Raw genomic sequence first — 23,674 nt, forward strand, 5'->3', positions numbered from 1 at the left:
ATGAGTGGATGTAGCAGAACTGCAAAGCTTAGATCTGATCCATTAGTTTTGGGATTGCTTCGCTCTATCACTTGCTGCTTATGCTGTTAGGCACTTAAGTCCTGTTTGATATCATCACCAGGTTCATACCTTCATTTTTAGGAATGCCAGGTGCTACTCCTGACATGCCCTCCTACACACTACACCTGAACATTTGAAAATGTAAAGGAGGAAAATGTGAAGAAAGATGCAGGGTGTTAATAAACAGTTTGAGAAAATGCTATCAATCACACAAGAGGCAGAACAGGTTCAGAGAAAGCAACATGATTACAAACATAACATTTGTGGGAGATGAAACAATATTAGCCAGGCACATGGATGATAGTATAAGGTAGGGGTGGAGGTTAGATAGACCTTAGATTTGGGTAAAAGTTCAGCACAACAATGTGGGCCTATGGGCCTGTACTGTGCTGTAATGCTGTATGTTCTAAAAGTCAGATGTTTTTAATCAACCTGTTCAGAGTTGCTATTACATATCTCTGGAGCAGGGTGGACTTGAACCCTCCATGTACACAGTCGCACAGGTCCAACCAGAAATCAGTACCATTTGTTCCACCCACTTTTATATTCAGAAGTACTTTTAGATGCTATTGATTTTTTTCCCATCACCAAATAGCCTGCGGTGAATCTTTTCTACATCTATTAACAACCATAAGCAAATCACCTTTGTTTTTCAGCTAATGTAATTACATGCAAAGCCCAGGGGAGGCATGCAGCCCCCCTATATTTATTCAGTCGCTTGATTATTCAACCAACCACAGTCAACAGCATCAACCTTTAGTCTGAGATGTTAATTTGTGTATTCACATATATAACTATTTGCTCAGACAATACATAGACTGCATCAGCCAATTGTTCAAGTTTTTTTTCTATTTGCATCATGTTACTAAGTGACAACATAGAACAAAATTGTCTGAGAATGCTACTAAAATTGAAATGCTTCAGGAGGCATGAATTCTCAAATACTTGCATAGTTCAAAAGAAAGAATAACCTAACAAGTTAAAAGCTTCTGCAGATACTACTGTATAGCCTGAGCTTCCTTCCTATTGTAATGACTAATGCTACTTTTTACTTGGCAGGTACAATGCACTTACCAATCACATCATGCACCAGTGTGGCTGCTGTATGCCATTGAATTATGAGAAAAAGACTGCACTTCTACAATGTCAAACAGGACCCCCAAAAGCTAAGGAATATGTTGTGTTGAAAGATTGTGAATGTGATTATAAGATTTGCAAACATCAAACCAAATACACATCACAAAACCACGTGTAGAAATGGATTTATCAAACGCAAATTAAATGGTTTAGCTGTCACATTCTTTTAAGAGCTTTATGACACAAACATTGTCCATTAAATAATCCGTAAAAAGACATTTTATGGAAATAAGAACAGGGAGTCAAAATTAAAACTAGTTCAAATGTTCTGGTGTCTACATTTGTCTGTTATTGCTCTCTAGTGACATGTAAGTTGACAACTTAAATCAAATCATGGACAATGAAACCTTGGCCAGGATTTTTAGGCTTCCATTTCTGTCAGAATATAGCTATGCTGAATGAAATAGTGGACTGGACATACACCTTCCAAACCCATTCTGATCTTGGTGTCCTTTCATTAACACAGAATAAGGGAATGAGTCTGCATACCGCATTCCCCAGGATGCAGGAGCAAAACTGCATCCAACACTCTCTCTGGGTTACAGTGATTGCACACCCTGCATTCCTCAGGAATATGAGACTGAGTCCACATATAGAATTCCCATAGGATACAGGCATGAGTCCACGCATTACATTCTGCAGGATACAGAAATGAATTCATAGCCTGCATTTCCCGGGATGCAGGAGTGAGTGCACGCACCGTTCTCTTGGTGTGTATTGTTTTTGGTGGCACAGGCATCTTACATCGCCTGTGGTAGCCCATGCAATGTGTCATTAGCTTCTGGATGATTCACTGAATTGGGGAACATTTTGAAACTTCCGTGTAAAGCCCATGGTTTTTCTATATAAACTGATGAGCTCTGTGATAACAAAGGCAAGTGATGAAGTCCTGTGGAGAAACTACTCATTTGGAATACTGCCTTGAATACAGATCTTGTTCTTATATCAAACTGTCCATTAGACAGAACTTGGAGTTAACAAAATCAGAGCCTTTTTCCCCACACTTCACACCTCTTAATGCTGTCTAAATAATCCAAGGATTTGAGAATACTGATCAAAGAAAAAAATAACTTATTACAACTTCAAAGAAGTGTCAATCCTTTCATAGTACTGCAGCAAATAACTTGCCTCTGTATCCTCAATATTTGTCTGAGCTTCTGCCACAAGTGTGATGGAGTACTCTCCACTGGTCACAGTAGCATTTAGGGACTCAGATTCCTCCATATTGCAGATTTCGAAAAACTGTCCATTTAATAATATGCTGCTTTTATATTCTTCTTGCCAAAGTGGACAAGTTCACATCTTTTCAAATCATCCTCCATATGCAAAATATTTACCCACTCCTCTTTGGTGGAGCCCTGGGGAGTGCAGGTTCACAGGGGTATAGCAAGAATTGCAGATGCTGGGAGTCAAGTCAAGTGTGGAGGTGAATGAGCACAACAGGTCAGGCAACATCAGAGGAGCAAGAAAGTCAACATTTTGAATTACGACCCTTCATAGCTCCTTGAAAGTTGTGTCACAGGTAGACAGGATGGTGAAGGCGGCGTTTTGCGTGCTTGCCTTCATCAGTCATCTTGTGGCTGTGCAGAACATTGGTGAGGCCACTTTTAGATACAGGTATTTGTGCTATAACACGTTTCGTTAACACGAATTAACTCCAACATGATGAAGAATAGCTGACTCTGTTTGGATAATGTGAACTTTACAGTATAGCAATTTCCCTATAACGTGATTTTCAACGGCGATTCTCTACAGCACGAGGTCACATAAGAATTTAACTATCGCATTATACAGAAATACCTGTACTGCATACAGCTCTGATCATCTTGCTATAAGAAAGATATCATTTAATTGAAACGGGTGTAGAAAAGATTTATGAGGATGTTGACAGGATTGGAAGGTTTGTGTTTGAGAGGCTGCAAAGAGTCAGAGCTGTACAGCATGGAAACAGACCCTTCAGTCCAATTCATTTATGTCAACCAGATATCCTAAATTAATCTACTCCCATTTGCGAATATTTAGCCCATTTCTGACTAATTCCTTCCTATTCATATACCCATCTAGATGCCTTTTAAATGTTGTTATTGGACCAGCCTCCACCACTTCCTCTAGCAGCTGATTTCATACATGCACCATCTTCTGCATGAAAAAAGCTGCCTCTTAGGTCCCTTTTAAATTTCTCCCCTCTCACCTTAAACCTCTAGTTTTCGACTCCCCTACCTCAGGGAAAAGACGTTGGCTATCCATCCTTATCCATGCCCCTCATGATTTTATAAACTTCTAAAACGTCACCCCTCAGCCTCCGATGCTCCAGGGAAAATAGCCCCAGTCTATTCAGCCTCTCTGTATAGCTCAAACCCTCCAACCCTTACAACATCCTTACAGGTCTTTTCTGAAACCTTTCAAGTTTCACAATATCTATCCGATAGCAGGGAGACCAGAACTGGACACAGTACTCCCAAAGTGGCCTAAACAGTGTCCTGCACAGCTGTAATATTACCTCCCAACTCCTATACTCAATGCATTGGACCACTAAAGGCAAGTATACCAAACACTTGCTTCATTACCCGGTCTACCTGGGACTCCACTTCAAGGAACTATGAACCTGCACTCTAAGGTCTCTGCTCAGCAAGACCTTCCCATTAAATCTTGCCCTGATTTGCCTTTCCTAAATGCAGCATCTCACATTTATCTAAATTAAACTTCATCTGCCACTCCTCGGCCAATTGGCCCATCTGATCAAGGTCCCATTGTACTCTGAGGTAACCTTCTTCGCTGATCACAACATCTCTGATCTTGGCATCACCTGCAAACTTACTAACCATACCTCCCAAGTTCTCATATAAATGACGATAAGCAGTGGACTCAGCACCGTTCCTTGTGGCACACCACTGGTTCATAGGCCTCCAGTCTGAAAAACAACCCTTCACCATCACCCTGTCTTTTACCTTCGAGTCAACTCTGTATCCAAATGGCTAGTTCTTCCTATATTCCATGTGACCTAACCTTGCTCACCAGTCTACCATGAGGAACCTTGTCAAATGCCTTACATAAGTTCATATAGCTCGTGTCTGCCACTCTTGCCCTCATCAGTCCTCTTTGTTACTTCTTCAATATGAACCATCAACTTAGTGAGACATGACTTCCCACACACACAGCCATATTGACTATCCCTAACCAGTCCATTCCTTTCCAAATACATGTAAATCCTGTACCTCAGGATTCCTTCCAATAACTTGCCCACCACCGACGTCGGGCTCACTGGTCTAAAATTCCCTGGTTTTTTTCTTACCACCTTTCATAAATAGTGGCACCAAATTTGCCACCATCCAGTCTTCCAGCACCTCAGTTGTGGCTATTGATGATACAAATATCTCAGCAAGGGGCCCAGCAATCACTTCCCTAGCTTCCCACAGAATTCTAAGGTACACCCGATCAGGTCTCAGGGAATTTACCAACCTTCATGTACTTTAAGACATCTAACACCTCCTCCTCTACACTATGGACATTTTTCAAGATATAACTATTTCCCCACATTGTCTGTCTTCCATATGCTTCTCCACAGTAAACACCGGTGAAAAATACTCAGTTAGTATCTTCCCCCATCACTTGCGGTTCAACCTGTTGGCTGATTTTCAAGGGGCCCTATTCTCTCCCTAGTTACTGTTTCATCCTTTAGATTCTCCTCGATGCTATTTGCCAAAGTATGTCCCCTTTTTGCCCTTAATGCTATGGCAGACCAAGTCGATATTTGGAAAGTTAAAAACCTTAATCGCAACCAACCTATTTATTCTTAACGAAACAGAGATCTGCTTACAAATTTGTTTTTCAATTTCCCATTGACTATTGGACTGGGACTTCTTCCCTGAAACACATGAATTTGAGGGGTGACCATACAAAATCATGGGCATTGATAAGATGAATTGCAAATATCTTTTCCCCAGGGTAGAGGAGTTCAAAGGGATCTGAGGGGCAACATTTTCAATGAACTGTCAGAGGAAGTGGTAGATGTAGATATAGTTACAACATTTAAGACATTTGGACAAATACATGAATGGGAAAAGTTTAGAGGGACATGGACCAAATACAGCCAAAATGGGACTACGCACTTCGGAAAAATTGGTCAGCATGGATGAGATGGACTGAAGGATCTGTTTTCCTTCTTTATGATTCTATGACTCCATGTCTTATGCAACATGTGGATGTACCTACTAGAGAAGAAGAAAAACTTGACCTTCTCTTGGGAAATAAAGGGTTGTCAGTGGGGGCTGCCCTGTGAGGCCAGTGACTGTAATTTGCATGGTAGACTAGTTAGCAAATTTAGATTACATGGAATCCAGGAGGAGCTAGCCAATTGGATACAAAATTGGCTCAAAGATGGGAGACAGAGTGTGGCGGTAGGGGGTTATTTGTCAGACTGGAGGCCTGTGACCAGCAGTGTCTTGGAAGGATTGATGCTGAGTCCACTGATTTTCATTATGTACGTAAATGGTTAGTAATTTTACAGATGACACTAAAATAGTGCTGTATTGGACAGTGAAGAAGCTTATCTCAAAGTACAACTGGATCATGATCAGATGGGCCAATGGGTGAGGAATGGCAGATGGAGTTTAACTTAGATAAATGTGAGGTGTTGCATTTTGGTAAGGCAAACCAAGACAGCACTTACACCATTAATGGTAGGTCCCAAGGAGCGTTGTCAAACAAAGAGTTGTACAGGTGCAGGTAGGTGTATAGTTTCTTGTAGTGGAGTCGCAGGGTTGCAACATGGTAAAGAAGGCATTTGACACATTTGCCTTCATTGGTCAGTGCCCTGAGTATAGGAGTTGGACCATCAAGTTGCAGCTGTACAAGACATTGGTTAGGGCAACTTTAGAATACTGCATTCAATTCTGATTTCCCTGCTTTCAGAAAGGTGTTAAATGTGAAAGAGTTCAGAAAAGGTTTACAAGGATATTGCTGGGACTGAAGGATTTGAGCTATAGGGAGAGGCTGAATAGGCCGGGTTATGTTTCCCTGGTGTGTCGGAGACTTGGCTGACCTTATAGGAATTTATAAAATCAAGAGAGGCATGAATAGGACGAATAGCCAAAGTCTTTTGCGCAGGGTACAGGAGGCCAAAACTAGAAGGCTTAGGTTTAAAGTGAGGGAAAGATTTAAATAAACCTGAGGGGCAATGTTTTTATGCACACGTTGTGCATGTATGGAATGAGCTGCCAAAGGAGGTGGTGGAGGCAGATACAAATCACAAACATTTAAAAGGAATCTGTTTGGGTAAATGAATAAAAAGGGTTTAGAGGGATATGGGCCAATACTAGCAAAGAGAACTAGATGAGTTTAGGATATCTGGTTGGTGCAGACGAGTTGGACTGAAGGGTCTGATTTCTTCAGACCCATTTCTGAAGAAGAGTCTAGGCCTGAAACACCAGCCTTCCTGCTCCTCTGATGCTGCTGGGCTGCTGTGTTCGTCCAGCTCTACACCTTGTTATCTTGGGTTCTCCAGCATCTGCAGTTCCTACTATCTCTGACTCTACCTGAATTGTGATTAAGATTTTCTTAAGTGCCTTTCTCTAACAATGAATTCCTACACTTGCCCTCTAATAGATGGTTCCATAGTTCCCGGCTCTTTGAATGGAAGTGTCTTTTTGGCTAGTTCCTAATCAGTTGCAGCTTTAAGGAAAACAGGGAATTTTGGAAAATTAAAGCCAAGCCATCCACTATCTCAGTTGGCTCTTCTTTTAAAAGCCTAGGGTCAGATCTGGGAACTTATCAACATTTTATTCTAATAATAAACTATTGCTTTCCTAATCTTCCCACTCTACATCATGCCCCAGCCTCTGTGAAACAGGCAGAATGGAGTGAACTGGAAAATACCACTACAAAATTTTATCATGAAGTATTAAGTTCCTTCATATACCTGTGTGCAATATTCTCCACAATGCGTTCTTCAGGTGTGTCCAGATTGGTATCACTTTATTAACAGAGAAACCAGACTTTCAAACTATGGAGCAAATACAGAAAATGCTGGAGAAATACAACAGGTCCGGCAGCATCTGTGGAGACAAAAACATAGAAATTGGGAAGCCATTTCTGCTCAAACCATTTATGATTCCATAATTCATTTTATCAAACAAAACACATGAAATTTTAAACTACAATCTGAGATTAAAAGATTTCAAGTGTCAAAGAGTTCATATTTGTTAAAGTTGAGTTTATTTAGACCACAATATTACAACAAAACATTCAGGTTACAAGTTCATTTGCCTTTTGAAGTAAAAGCTATTCAAATTGCAGCTACTTGCTGCAAGAGTTGTTTTCCCTCCTCGCATAGAGCCTGGTCAAGAGGAAAGTGCATTTGAAATCTGACATCTGACACACAATAATTCTGACACAAAGTGTTATTTCTGAAGCAAGTGTAACAACAGTTAAGCATCTTGGTAACGCAGAATTTCTAAACAGTTGTAAATATGTAAACCTGTCAAAATGCGGCAAATGCATGGGACAATATACAAAAAAGAAAAATGCCACTTCTTTCCATGTGTTTAACAAACTAGAACTTGGAAATGATAAACACAGCTGCAACATGCCCTGACTACAGTATTTCCTACAAATCTATTGTGCTGGCATTTGTCACTGGAATTGAACAAGTGTCATCCTGTCATGTCGGTGCTTCACTACAGTACGCATTTCCCCTACTTCAGTGACATTCTTGACAAACTCAGCATTTATTGCCAATGCCAAATTCAAAACTAACCTCCTCCCAACCATCACCATACCTTTCCCTTTAAACTCTCATATTCTGTTGTTTCACATATTTATCCATTTTTATCCTAAAAGATATGCCTTTTCCTTTGCTACTCCACAACAAATAAATTCCACGCTCTTCAAAACTTATTTCAGAAAAAAACTTAGCCTCACCACTTCCCTTTGAAAAGTTCTTGTTATCTCAAATCTGGCGAGAACACTGTTCACAGTCACCATCAAAACCCTTCAGAATTTTAATTACCTCAAGTTAATTCTCCTCAGCCCTTCGTGCTCTGGGATCTCAATCCCTTTCCTAACTACAGCCTGTTGTCCCACATCAGTCAGTGGTTCCTTCTTGGCTTCAGCACCTAGACTACAGAGTGCTCAAACTGTTCTGAAGAGATTCACTTCCATTATTCCTGTTAACTGCAGCATGAAGTTTGAAGATTGATTGTGAGTTGACCTGGCATGCCGTACTTGTATCTCTGGGCTCAATTTGATGCTAAATTAACGGAGTAACTGGGGGTGGGTTGATGGGAATCATAAGTCTGCAATATGGATGAACAAGACCATGGATTACATCCACCAGCACAGGTTAGATGCAGTTCATTGGGCTGCAGGATTTTGAAGATGGATGAAACATTTCTCAGAATTCTCAAAACTACTTACAGCATCTTCTAATTTAACACACCTTACCTCCCTTCTCCAACAAGTCTCTATATCTGGATTGGACTCTACTCCTGTAAATAAATAGTGTTTTACTGGGACTGAAAATTCACATGTATCATGAAATATTTGCTTGGCACCAAAGGCACAGCAGCTGTGAAACAGGGTCACTCACTGGGTTTGAACAGAACATAGACTCTGGAGACAGAGTCATATTCAGTCAAGACCCTTTCCACTTTAACCAAAGAAACCTCAGTAACAATAAAGCAGAGGTAAGCTGGAAAAGTGAACATTGATTAAATTCGTTTAAGAAAGCTTTTTCTCCCCCCCACCCTCATTTTCTGTCCTAGAAATAAAAGAAGGTACAGCAGTAGAAAACATCATTAATACTAAAGGAAAATAATTAGTTTCCACATAAAATCTGTTAAATATTAGCATAACTGTCCAAGTCCTCAAATTGGTCCAATGGGTTGAAGTGGTCAGGTAATTAAAACTGTTCTGACAGCAGTTCACACAGCATCTTTGATACAGATTCTTTACTAGCCCGCAGAGTGAGGCGATACATCTGAAAAAGAAAAACAGTAAGCATCAACTAACCAGCATCAGCTCAACCACTCATCCCAGACTGAGCAGCACTTCATCTGTTAACACCATGGGCCAGGCTGTGCTACAGGATACCTATGCTCTGGTATCTCAGTCCCCTTCCTAATTACAACCTGCCATCCCACATCCAGAGTACACACTAAATCCAGACCAATACTCTCTTACACTGGTCACTTGTATAAATTTCACCATTAGCAGCTTCTGCAACTTTAAATTCAATACAACACAATTCGACTCATGAGCTACGCTGTTCTTTGCCAAATGTCAAAGACACGAAGACCAGAAGAGCTTGTGCTGGGGAGGCTGTAGGGACTGGCTGTGCTGGGTTTGGGGAGTAAGTAAGAGATTTGAGTGAAATACTCAAAACCAGCATGCTTTTCCTAAGTCAAACAGAAAGCAGTAGATATTCATTAGAAATTGATATTTTCGGGCATTGGCTAAACCCGAAACACTACAGGTGTAGTGTCTTCCACCCATCTTCCTCTAACCATTCTTCTGAAAATCTAGAGTACAGGGAATGGAAGCAGGGGCAGTTGCATGCTCATTTTGCAGGATGTGGGAGGTAAGGGTAACTGGTATCCCCTCTGACTTGACCTGCAAGAAGAGCACCCAACTCCAGCTCCTCAGAAACCGCTTTAGGGAACTGCATGAACTCCGAATCATCTGGGAGGCTGAGGGGTTGATAGGGAGGAGTTACAGGGAGGTGATCACACCCAAAGTACAGGAAAACAGTAGCTGAGTGACTGTGAGGAAGGGGAAAGGGAATAGGCAGACAGTGCAGGGATCCCCTGTGGCTGTTCCCCCCCAATAATAAGTACACTATTTTGGATACTGTTGCGGGGGATGACCTACCAGGAGAAGGCCATAGCAGACAGGTCTCTGGCACTGAGCCTGGCCCTGTGGAACAGAAGGGAAGGGGAGAGAATAGGAGACAATTGTAGTGGGGGACCCAGTAGTAAGAGGGACAGACAGGCAGTTCTGTGGACACGAACAAGATAAATGGATGGTATGCTTCCTCCCAGGTGCCAGGATCCGTGATGTCTCGGATCATATCTTCAAGATCCTTAAGGGGGACGGTGAGCAACCAGCAGTCATGGTACACATCGGTACCAATTGACATAGGTAGAAAATGTGAAAAAAAAAAGAGTACAGGGTGTTAGGCTGGAAGCTGAAGTCCAGGACAAACAGGGTTGTTATCTCTGGATTACTACCAGTGCTACGTGATAACGAGGTAAGAACTAGGGAGACAGTGCAGCTAAACACGTGGCTACAGGGCTGGTGGAGGAGGGTGGGTTTTCATTAAGTGGATAATTGGAGCACATTCTGGGGAAGGTGGGACCTGTACAGTAAGGATGGGTTGCACCTGAACCAGAAGGGCACAAATATCCTGGGACGGAGGTTTGCTCGAGAAATACAGGATGATTTAAACTCAATTGGCATGGGGTACCAAACCGGATTTGTTATTCAGAGGATGAGATATTCAGCCTTCCAACAGACACAGCAGGGAGTAAGCTTGTTAATAAAGAAATGCGGTTGATAAACCATAATTGTGGGCACAGAGATGGTTTGAGGTGTGCAAACTTCAATGCTAGAAGTATCAGAAATAAGGTGGATGAACATAGAGCATGGGTCAGTGAGTTTTGAGAAGATTTGTAGCTCAGGTTGAGGTTCTGGATGTGAGTTTGCTCGCTGAGCTGGAAGGTTAGTTTTCAGACATTTCGTCACCATTCGAGGTAACATCATCAGTGAGCCTCCGACGAGGATGGGTCAGTACTTGGAACTACAATGTTGTGGACATTACAGAAACCTGGGTAACTCAGGGACAGGAATGGTTGATGGAAGTTCTGGGATTTAGATGCTTTAAAAGAAATAGGAGGGTGGTAAAAGATGCAGGGTAATGGCATTGCTAGTCAGGGCTATTACAGCAACTATAGAAAGGCAGTTCAAGAATGATACATCGACAGAGTCAGTTAAAGTTGAGGTCCGGAACAAGAAAGGAGCACTAACTTTGTTGGGTTTTTTTTTAAACAGACTCACGAACAGTTGCGGAGAAGTGGAGTAATAGATCGGAAAGCAGATACTGGAAAGGTGCAGAAGACACAAAATTGTAGTCGTGGGTGACTTCAACTTTCCAAATATTGATTGGAAACATTTTAGTTCTAATAGTTTAGATGGAGTGGATTTTGTCCAGTGCGTTCAGGAAGGATTCCTGACACAGTATGTAGATAGACCAACACAAGGAGAGGCCACTTTGGATTTGGTGCTTGGCAACGAACGGGGCCAAGTGTTAGACCTATTGGTAGGAGAACATTTTGGCGGTAGCGACCATAACTCTGTCACTTTTACAATAGTCATGGAAAAGGATAGATATATACAGCAGGGCAAGGTTTATAAATGAGGGAAGGGTAATTACAATTCTGTTAGGCAAGAACTGGATAACATAAAATGGGAGCAGATGCTTTCAGGGGAGAGCACTATTGATGTGTGGAGATTGTTCAAGGAATGCACATTGCGTGTGCTTGATATGCTTGTCCCGAGCAGGCGAAAGATACGGGTGAGTGAGGGAAGACTTGGTTCTCAAGAGAGGTCGAACGACTGGTTAGGAGGAAGAAGGATGCTTATGTAAGGTTTAGGAAACAAGGAACAGAAAAGGCTCTAGAGGGATACAAGTCATCCAGGAAGGAGCTGAAGAAAGGGGTTAGAAGAGCTATAAGGGGGCATGCGAAAACGTCGGCAGATAGGATCAAGGAAAACTCCACGGCTTTTTACACATAACGTGAAGAATAAGAGAAGGACCAGAAAAAGGGTAGGGCCGATCAAGGTTTGGAAAGGGAATTTGTGAACGGAGCCTAAACAGATAGGACTGGTCCTTAATGAATACTTTTCTTTGGTATTAACAATTGAGAGGGACCTAGTTGTCAGGGAGGACAGTGTGAAACAGGCTGGTAGGTTAGGGGAGGTCGATGTTAGTAAGGAAGATATGATAGGAATTTTGAGGAAGTTCAAGATAAATAAGTCCCCTGAGCCTGACGGGATTTATCCAAGGATTCTATGGGAAGTGAGGGAAGAGATTGCAGAGCCTTTAGTGATGATTTTTTCATCCTCACTACCCAAGGGTATAGTGCCAGGAGATTGGAGAGAGGCAAACGTCATTCCCTTGTTCAAAAAAAGGGAATAGGGATAACCACAGAAATTACAGGCGAATTAGTCTTACATCAGTGGTGGGCAAATTATTGCAAAGGATCTGAGAGATAGGATTTATGATCACTTGGAAAGACACAGTTTGATTCGTGATAGTCAGCATTGATTTGTGAGGGGTAGATCAAGCCTTACAAACCTTAGTGAACTGTTTGAAGAGGTGACCAAATATGTGGATGAAGGTAGAACAGTGGATGTGGTATACATGGATTTAAGTAAGGCATTTCTTGAGGTTGCCCATGGTAGGCTCATGCAGAAGGTAAGGAGGCATGGGATGGGGGAAATGTGGCAGATTGGATTCAAAACTGGCTGACCCTTAGAGGACAAAGGGTGGTAGTGGACGGAAAATATTCAACATGGTGCTCAGTTACGAGTGGTGTATACCATAAGGATCTGTTCTGGGTCCTCTTTTGATTTTTGTAAATGATTTGGATGAAGGAGTGGAAGGGTGGATTAATAAATTCACGGATGATACAAAGGTGGGTCATGTTGTGGACAGTGTGGAGGGCTGTTCTAGGTTACAAAGGGACACTGACAGGATGCAGAGCTGGGCTAAGAAGTGGCAGATGGAGTTTAACCCTGAAAAGTGTAAGGTGATTCATTTTGGAAGGACAACTTGAAAGCAGTACACAGGGTTAACGGAAAGATTCTTGGCAATGTGGAGGAGCAGATGGATCTTGGGGTTCATGTTCACAGTTTTCCCTGAAAGACGCCACCCAAGTGGATAGAGTTGTTAAGAAGGCGTATGGTGTGTTAGCTTTCATTAATAGAGTGATTGAGTTCAAGAACCATGAATTTATGCTCCAGCTATACAAAAGCCTGGTTCGGCCACATCTGGAGTATTGTGTGCAGTTCTGGTTGCCTCATTACAAGAAAGATGTGGAAGTGTTGGAAAAAGTGCAGAGGAGATTTACCAGAATGTTGTCTGTAACAGAGGAAAGGTCTTACATGGAAAGGTTGAGCGCGCTAGGGCTTTTCTCTTTAGATCGTTGAAGGATGAGAAGTGACTTGATAGAGGTGTACAAAATGTTCAGAGGTATAGATAGAGTGGACTGCCAGAGACTCTTCCTAGGGTGGAGGTAGCTATTACGAGGGGGCATAGTTTTAAAGTGAGTGGAGGTAGATATAGCGGAGACGTCAGAGGTAGGTCATTTAAACTGAGAGTGGTAGGGGCGTGGAATGCATTGCCGGAGAGGGTAGTGGAGTCAGCCTCATTAGGGGCATTTAAGCAGCAATTAGATAGGCATATGGATGATAGTGTAAGGTAGGGGTGGAGGTTAGACAGACCTTAGGTTTAGGGTAAAAGTTCGGCACCACATTGTGGGCCAAAGGGCCTGTACTTTACTATGCGCTTCTATGTTCTATTCTAAATATTAATAAGAGACCTGTGAACTAGTAAGAGTGTTAAATAAAAATGTTCAAAATACACAAAATGTCTTTGCCTTAATTTGTTTTTTCCTGTCTTGGCTGTAAACCTATTTCCTCCTCGCTCATACTAGTCCTGGATGTTGTCATTCCTTAATAATCAAAAAATCTGTCCAGTTCGGGCTTGAACATACTCATCACTGAGCATCCATGACTTTTTGGGGTGCACGGTTGCAAAGGTTCACAATTCTTTGTCTGGAAAGAGAAATTCTCATCTCCACCCTAAAATCATTTCCTTATTATGAGGAAATAAGCACTTGTTTGAAGTTCTCCATCAAGGGGAAGGGTCTAGTCCATCAGACCCCTGAGGAACTGAAACATGGGAATAGAAAACAGAAGCAGAAATATGCCATTCTGCCCATAAATCTCACTCTATTATACAACATTATCACAGATGATCCTCTGTCTCAACACCACACTCCCACTCTTCCCCAGGCTCCACCACACCTTTACTCTCTAGAACACTGTTTATTTCTTTCTTAAACATATTCAATGACCCAATTTCAATAGGTTTCTGTGTAGAGATTTCCACAGGTTCACCACTGCCTGAAATGAAGGCATTTACCCTTATCTCAGTCAAAAATGGTCTATCCTATACAATCCTTGCAATATTAAATGGTTCAATAAGGTCATCTCTCATTCCGTTAAATTCTAAGTTATGGATGTGAGTTTGCTCGCTGAGCTGGAAGGTTAGTTTTCAGATGTTTCGTCACCGCTCTAGGCAACATCATCAGTGAGCCTCCGACAAAGCGCTGGTGTTACGTCCCGCTTTCTATTTATCTATTTAAATAGAAAGCGGGACATAACACCAGTGCTTCGTAGGAGGCTCACTGATGATGTTGCCTAGAACGGTGGCAAAACGTCTGAAAACCAACCTTCCAGCTCAACGAGCAAACTCACATCCAGAACCTCAACCTGAGCTACAAATCTTCTCAAAACTCACTTATTCGAAGTTATATATGCCCACTCCATTAAATTCTTCTCATAGGCCAATACAGCCCAGGATGATCGATTTCAGCCTTCTCCAGTGGTCCCCAACATCACAGATGTCAGTCTTCAGCCAATTTGATCCACCCCACATGATACCAAGAAATGGTTGGTGATACCGGATACTGCAAAGGCTACAGGCCCTGACACCATTCTGGCAACAGTATTGAAGGCTGGTGTCCAGATCTTGCCACTCACCTTGCCACGCTGATCCAATGAAGTTACATCACTGGCATCTACCTGACAATGTGGGTATGTCCTATACATAAAAAGCAGGACAAATCCAACACTGCCAATGACCGCCCTGTCAGTCCACTCTCAGTCTCAGGTCTCAGTGAGGTGAGGTAAGATGTCATCAGTGCCATCAAGCAGCACCTGCTCAGCAATAATCTGCACACTCCTGACCTTGTTACAGCCTGAACGTGTGCTGCTCCAACAACACTCAAGAGCAGCAACCTCAACCGGGGAAAGCAGCCGGCTAACCCTATACCTTCAATATTCACTCTCTCCCTCACCAGCACACAGTTAAAACTCTGCACTATCCACAAAATGCACCACGATAATTCACCAAGGACCTTCCAACAGCAGCTTCCAAATCAGAAATATTTACAACTTATAACAAGACATCCCAAATATCCTAGCAATTTCCAGTGGGCTCAGGCTGATGGAATTTGGAGTTGACAACTGCCAAACCTGTCAAACCGACTCTCTTACAAAAAGTTCTGAGAAAGGGTCACCAGACCCAAAACGTTAACTCTGATTTTTTCTTCACATGCTGCTGAGCTTTTAGGGCAACTTCTGATTTTGTTCCGATTTACAGAGTCCACAGTTCCTTCAGTTTTTATTTAAGCTGATTCTCTTAGGCTGAAAAGGGCAAAACATTGGGGCCAGCTCACTGGCCACATATTCCAGTCAATATAGTCACTCCCTGGAGCATCCAATCTGACATACACCATCCCGCCTGACAAGGTCATCAGTCAATGATTACTGCTGTTCTGTATAATTACTATCACAGAGCCACGAGGACACTTATAAATCACTGACAATCATCCTTTCAATCTCACTCACCACATGGCCCAGATGTTCTGTCAGATGCTGTAGGAGCCTGCTACACTCAGCGACCTCAACACGGCTGCAAATACAAATGCCCACTTATGTCCAAGGGAGCATCCCCGGTGAAGCACGGTAGAAAAATGCACATTGTTTCTCTCTCAAACAACACCATGAAGCACAGTGTGCCAAATATAAATAAAATCTCTGCTCTTCTGTTTCTCCCTGCAAACATGTGAAAAACTTCCTATTCTTAATCTTATACGCCATTAATCATGTTGTAGTCTCTCAGCTAACTGTGGTGTCTGTTTACCATGTCTCTAGATAACCCTGAGACCAAAATACTGTGTGGGGTGTCTGCGTGGGATGCCCTTTGGAGGGTTGGTACAGACTCGATGGATCAAATGGCCTGCTTCCACACTATAGAGATTCTATGATTCTCAGCACAATTAAACTCCTTCAATATGAGAAGAAAACATTAACATCTCAACATGATTCTTTCTAATTTGCAAATCAATTAAACATTTTACAAATAGTTGCAACAGCATTCTCCTGAATATTGGGAGAAAGTGAGAAGAAATATATCAAGCCTGCCATCCAGTGAAAGAGATTTGTCTTGCTGCAACTGTACTTTGTGAAAAATCTAAACTTGGGATATTATCAGAAAAAAAATGAAGAAGAAAAATTTCACCAAAAGCATGTGTGCGGTGCTGACCAAAATATGAACAAGCTCACAACAAGAAAGTTCAATTTGTAGCACAGATAGTGTGTTCAGAAGCTTCAGATAGTAAAATGGTATCAATGATGGCAACAGTCAATGGCCCAGAAAACATCTGAGGAGAGAATCAGAGAACGGGTTCCACTTAGGAGCTTCCATAAGAATTGGGAGATCAACAGAAGTAACACCCCCTGAAAATGCTCACTCATGTTTCCCCCTCCTTTGATGACACACACCCCACTCACTCCTTGACATTGCTCCTTCCTCAACAGTGCGACCTGCCAGCTATGTTCACTGACCCTCAGGATGTTTTTCCCTGTTTTAATTATACTAGTGACAAATTAACTGAGTTCTGAGGAGTCACGCCAGACCTAAAACATTAACTGTTTCTCTCTCCACAGATGCTGCTAGACTTATTGAGTTACTCCAGCACTTCCTGCTTTTGTTTCAGATTTGCAGTATTTTTCTTCCATTTTTGTAATAGTCCAGTCCACAAGACAACTGTGTTCTGAATACCTCTGAAGACTTCCCCTAATATTCATTTATTTGTTTATTTGAGAGTTATCGCCCCAATTCATTTGTTCGTTCTGGTTAATTAACAAATGATTTTCTTAGCTCTTCCTCGCACCCTCTTGTGGAGCCCAGCCTAAATAAATCCGGGTTCTGAGGCACTAACGGCCTGCAAACTGAAGGACTCTGTACCTTCTGAGTCCCACCTTCCAGCAGTGCAGCTTCAGATGAAGATCTGCACACCTGACATGTGTCACTCCCAACCTGTTGTTAACAAGTTGTGTAGTGTGTGTGGTTCCTTTAAGACATAAAATAATTTCCTAAGCTTAGAGATGTAATGCAGAAAAAGAATGTCTGCATATAGCTGAAGATGTACAGCCAGTTCTAAAATGGAAACGTATCAGTTGGCTGTGTGATTGGAAACCTTAGGTGTGTTTTGATGTTTTGGCAATGAGCTAGAACCAGCCAATTAATTTAAACCAAGCACTTTGCGACTGAAAGCCAATTGAATTTAAATCTGTAACAGAGATAGTAGGAACTGCCAATGCTGGAGAATCTGATATAACAAGGTGTAGAGCTGGGTGAACACAGCAGGCCAAACAGCATCAGAGGAGCAGGAAAGCTGACGTTTCGGGTCTAGACCCTTCTTCAGAAATGGGGAAGGGGATTCTGAAATAAATAGGGAGAGAGGGGAAGGCAGATAGAAGATGGATAAAGGAGAAGATAGGTGGAGAGGAGACAGACAGGTCAAAGAGGCAGGGATGGAGCCAGTAAAGGTGAGTGTGGGTGGGGATTTAGGGAGGGGATATGTTGGTCTAGGGAGATCGGACAGGTCAAGGTGGTGGGATGAGGCTGGTAGGTAGGAGATAGGTGTGACTTGATGTGGGAGGAGGGGATAGGTGGGAGGAAGGACAGGTTAGGGAGGTGGGGACAAGCTCTGCCCAGCCCTGCTGGGTCTTCACCATTCCCCCAGACCTGCCCGTCACTGAGGACGAACAATCAGTCCTCAGTAAAGGGCTCACCTTTGTCCCTGTCCACCCTAACATCAACGAATACCACTCACGCTTGGACGTTGAACAGTTTTTCCGGCACCTCCACGCTTACTTCTTTAACCATGAGCCTAACCCTCCCTCGATCACTCTCTTCTCCCACCTCCAACATAGCCCCGCCTCCTGGACACCATGTCAAAGCCTTCTACCCTCCCTCGACCTCTTCATCTCCTACTGCAGTCAAGACATCAATCGCCTTAACCTCTCCACCCCACTCATCCACTCCAACCTCCCCCAGAGAACTTGCAGCCCTCCGCTCCAATCCCAACCTCACTATAAAACACACAGACAAGGGAGGCATGGTTGTAGTATGGCGCACTGACGTCCACATCGCCAAGGCCAGATGCCAGCTCTCTGACACCTCCTCCTACCGCCCCCTTGATCATCACACCACCCCTGACCAGCAAAACATCACCTCCCAAACCATCCACAACCTTATCACTTCAGATGACCTCACACCCACAGCCTCCAACCTCATCGTTCCCCAAAACCTCATCACCCGTTTCTATCTCCTTCCCAAGATCCACAAACCCACCTGCCCTGGTCGACCCATTGTCTCCGCCTGCTCCTGCCCTACCAAACTTATCTCCACTAACTTCAACTCCATTTTCTCCCAGTTGGTCCAAGAACTCCCCACCTACATCCATGACACCACCAATGCTCTCCACCTCCTCCAAAACTTCGAATTCCCCAGTCCCCAGCACCTCATTTTTACCATGGACGTCCAGTCCCTATACGCTTGCATTCCCCATGCAGATGGCCTAAAGGCCCTCTGCTCTTTCCTGTCCCGCAGGCCTGACCAGTCCCCCTCCAGTGGCACCCTTTCCACTTAGCTGAAGTCATCCTCATTGTTAATAACTTCTCTTTCAATTCCTCCCACTTCCTACAGACAAAGTGGGCGGCCACGGGTACCTACATGGGCCCACGGTATGCCTGCCTCTTTCAGGATACGTGGAACAATTCCTCTTCCAAAGCTACACTGGCCGTAAACCCCATCTCTTCCGCCCTTACGTCGATGACTGTATCAGCACCGCCTCGTGCTCCCATGAGGAGCTCGACAGTTCATTCACTTCACTAACACCTTCCAACCTAACCGTAAGTTCACCTGGACCATCTCCGATACCACTCTCCTTCCTGGACCTCTCTGTTTCCATCTCTGGCAACCACCTGGAAACTGACATCCATTTCAAGCCCACCGACTCCCACAGCTATCTAGAATACACCTCCTCTCACCTACCTTGCTGCAAAAATGCCATCCCCTATTCCCAATTCCTTCGCCTCCACTGCATTTGCTCCCAAGATGAGGCATTCCACTCCCGGACATCCCAGATGTCCTTGTTTTTCAAGGGCCACAACTTCCCCTCCACAGTGTTCGAAAACGCCCTCGACCGTGTCTTTCGCATTTCCTGCAACTCATCCCTCACACCCCCTACCCGCAATAACAGCCAAAGAGAATCCCCCTCGTCCTCACGTACCACCCCACCAACCTCTTGATCCAACGCATCATCCTCCAGCACTTCCACCATCTGCAATCTGACCCCACTACCAAAGACAGTTTTCCCTTCTCACCCTTATCTACTTTCTGGAGGGACCACTCTCTCTGTGACTCCTTTGTTCGCACCACACTCCCCACCAGCCCCACCACCCCCGGCACTTTTCCCTGCAACCTCAGGAAATGCTACACTTGCCCCTACACCTCCCCCCTCACCCCCATCCCAAGCCCCAAGAAGACCTTCCACGTCAAACAGATGTTCACGTGAACGTCTGCTAATGTGGTATACAGTATCCGCTGTTCCCAATGTGGCCTCCTCTACATCGGTGAAACCAAGCAGAGGCTTGGGGAGCACTTTATGGGACACCTATGCTCGGTTCAGGACAAACATCTGGACCTCCCAGTCGTGAACCATTTCAACTCTCCATTCCACTCCTTGGACAACATGTCCATCCTGGGCCTCCTGCAGTGCCACAACGATGCCACCCAAAGGTTGCAGGAACAGCATCTCATATTTCACTTGGGAATTCCACAGCCCAATGGTGTCAATGTGGACATCACAAGCTTCAAAATCTCCCCTGCCGTGACCGTATCCCAAAACCGGCTCAGCTCATCCTTGCCTCCCTAAACTGTCTGTCCTTCCTCCCATCTATTCATTCCTCCCACCTCAAACCCCAGCCCCATCTCCTACGTACCAGCCTCATCCTGCCTCCTTGAACTGTCTGTCCTCCCTGGACTGACCTACTACACTTAACTTTACTTGCTCCAACCCCGCCTCTTTGACCTGTGTCTCTTCTCCACCTGTCTTCTCCTCTATCCATCTTCAATCCACCTCCTCCTCTCTCCCTATTTATTTCAGAATCCCCTTCCCTTTCCCCATTTCTGAAGAAGCGTCGAAACCTGAAACATCAGCTTTCCTGATCCTCTGATGCTGCTTGGCCTGCTGTGTTCAACCAGCTCTTCACCTTGTTGTATTCAATCTAAATCTGATGGTTTTGATAACCTCAGACCCATGTTATTGTAAGAAAATTGATATGTCATCCAAGGTATACAAGGAGAAGGTTTTTAAAAATTGAAGTGAGAACAAACCGCCATCTGAGAAATAAGCGCTTAGTTCTCACAAGAAATTACTAAGCCCTCTAAGAAAGCACCATCTATGTATAGAAGGTACCACAGCACTTCTAGCTAAGAGTCTTCACAGACAAAACATCTCCGACAGTAAGATCAGCGGAAGAAAGGTGTTTATGACTGGAGACACAGTGATGATAGCAGAGTATTCCGGAAGCCACATTTTGTGTGGACTTCGAGAGACTAAAGTTTTAATTTAATTATTTTTCTTATTACTTGGGTTATATAAGTGGGACTACTATTTATAGGAATAGCATACCAGTAGAAATTTGTTCAGTTAGGAGGAAATTGTTCAGATTGTTAGTAGTTCTGTTAATTTGTCAGTGTTAAGGTTAAATAAATAGTTACTTATAGAGTGAATATCAGGGGTTTTCTTTCATTTAACCTCCCCTTCTCTGTAACAGTTTAACAGATTAGGCAAGGTGAGGTGAGCTTCTCTGGGTGTTTCGGGTTTAATTTTTAGAAGGGGACCTCTACTCCTGCTGTAACAGATTGGGGGCTTGCTTTTCAATTTTAATTAGTAGAGGTGTTCAACTGCCCCTTCCTAACACTACGTTTTGTAAGTTGGGAACACTGGGGCACACTAACGCCCGTGTCATTGACTGTGCAGTGTGGTATAACAAGGCCAAGATCAATAGGTAAGCAACACTTAAAACAACCAAACTACAACATATTGTTCCTCACTCCCATATTGAAATGATCACTTGTGGTAACCTACAGTCAGGAAATGTCTCTAGTTTATGTGCAAAGAGAAGGATTTGAAGTGGTGGTGTTGACGGGCTGAAAGGAACAGGGTGTACAATGATGAAAGAATAATACAGGCTGCTTGGGAAAATGGCAATTGCTGCTCATTGACACAATGAACATTTGGTGTGAATCCTCCTTTCCCTTCCCACTTCAAGTAGATCCTGAGGCAAACTTCCAATTTACTCAACCCACAGCAATGTAATTATGTAGAAAGTAAAGATTGCTACAAGGACAGAGACAGATGTTGTGTCCGTCGGGCCGAGACTCCTTCCAAGCTGACAGTAGAAGTGTCTTCCTGAACACATACCTGAGCTTGAGTGTTGGGTTCCAGGCGAAGCAAACACCCAACCTGGATGCTCCTCGTGTGAATAATTCCAGTGCCCACAAAATTAGCACCATTGGGATCCACCCCATCCAGAAGTGCGAGACCAAATCCCAATAGCTGCAGGATGAGAAATACAACTGTCGAACATGGGCTTGAATTGAAAATATCACTAACTGATCAAACGGAACAGCCACAATTATCTGAATGTATAGTGCTCTTTCACAACTCTAGCAGACCCCAGGGCTGTTTCTAACATGTGCATTCAGGTGCTTTAAAGTAAACAATGAATCAAAACATACAACTCATAACGCAGACGAATCATACAAATGGTGAGCATGGTGAGCTCTGGGCTGCTCTCATGGACATTTCCTAAGAGTGAGGGAATTATCCCTGCTCAGAATATTCTGGTCAATTTGATTCTAGACATCTAAAATGTTAACCTAGGGTTTTCCATCTTAAGATTAGTGAGTAGAGTACAGCCGAATGAACATACAATGACTGAGATTAATCTGTTAGAGTTTCTGATGATGGACACATACAGACTCGATACAACGAGGAGAAGGCACTGAAGTATTTTTGCAGCTCTTCAGAAAGGGAACACTGGTAAAGCAGCAATCAATTTGCAAGCTCCCAGACACAGCAATGTACTAGTGAGCTCATCTGTTTTTCTGACATTGACTGAAGGATGAATATTGGTCAGAATGCTAGAGGAACTCCCTCATTCTTCTTTGAAAGAGAGTTGTAGGATCCATCATGTTTGTCCTAGGGAAGGAGATGGGGCCTTGCACCTCTGACAATGCAATGCTACAGTCTCAGCCTAGATTTCTGTTTTCAAATCTGTGGACTGGGACTTAAACCCACAAACTGCTGACTCAGAGGTGACCATGCTACTCACTGACTGCTGTGAAGACAGATCAGTGCGTATTATAAATGAAAGAGAGCAAAGAGTTGGATACCGGGTATGATGTGGAGCATGCACAATGTCCACATAAGATGATTATATATGTGGTAGAGATTAGAGACATTTTGAGATGTTATCTTAATTTGCTCTCAAATTTACATGTATTTTCATGTAAGTTTTATATGTCATAATAGAACTGGAATGGATTAATAAGGATCAGAAACAATAAACATTAACACAATTGAATTACAAAAACAAAAGTGTTCAGAGTTGTTAAACATAAAAGTCTGTCAAATGCAAACACGTGTACACTGCCAGCACCACTGCAAGTTATTTTTATTTATTCAAGAGACATGGGTATCACTGGCTGGGCTACATTTATTGCCCTTTCCTAGTTGCCCTTGCAGTGGTACTAGTGAGTTGCCTTCTTGAACTGCTACAGACATTGTGCTGTAGATAGATCCACAATGCTGTAAAGAAGGGAATTCCAGGATTTTGACCCAGCAATAGGGAAGGTACAGAGATATTATTCCAAGTCTGACTGATGATTGGTTCAGGAGGGAGATGTGCAGGTATTGCTATTTGTCTAGTGCCACAGTACTGACCCTCTGACAGTACAACGCTCCCTTACTACTGACTCTCCAATGGTTCTGCATTTCCTTAGTACAGACTCTTCAACAGTGCAGCACCTCCTGCTGACAGTACAGCTCTCCCTCACTATAGCCCCTCTGACAGTGCAGCACTCCCTCAGTACTGATCATCTAAGTGTGCAGCACTCCCGCAATACAGATGCTGTGACTGAGCAACACTGCCTCAGTACCGACCCTCTGACAGTGCAGCATTCCCTCAGTACTGATACTCTGATGGTGCGACACTCCCTCAGTGCTAATTGGCAGAAAATGCAGCACTCCCTCAGTACTAATCCTCTTGATGG

At 43.3% G+C, this 23,674-nt stretch overlaps 1 protein-coding gene across 1 annotated transcript in view; it reads right to left on the minus strand.

Moving 5' to 3' along the window:
* Positions 1 to 7,424: 7,424 nt before the first annotated feature.
* Positions 7,425 to 23,674, minus strand: part of LOC125459123 (AP-2 complex subunit alpha-2-like) — a 97,740-nt gene continuing 81,490 nt past the window's right edge. The window contains exons 21-22 of the mRNA XM_048545060.1: positions 21,822 to 21,956; positions 7,425 to 9,172 (exon numbers count right to left, since the gene is read on the minus strand). Of these exons, the coding sequence (XP_048401017.1) occupies positions 9,095 to 9,172; positions 21,822 to 21,956 (213 nt within the window). The 3' untranslated portion in view covers positions 7,425 to 9,094. The remainder of the gene's footprint in view (positions 9,173 to 21,821; positions 21,957 to 23,674) is intronic.

The sequence above is a fragment of the Stegostoma tigrinum genome, chromosome 17, assembly GCF_030684315.1.
Source record: "Stegostoma tigrinum isolate sSteTig4 chromosome 17, sSteTig4.hap1, whole genome shotgun sequence".
NCBI classification, from domain to species: domain Eukaryota; kingdom Metazoa; phylum Chordata; class Chondrichthyes; order Orectolobiformes; family Stegostomatidae; genus Stegostoma; species Stegostoma tigrinum.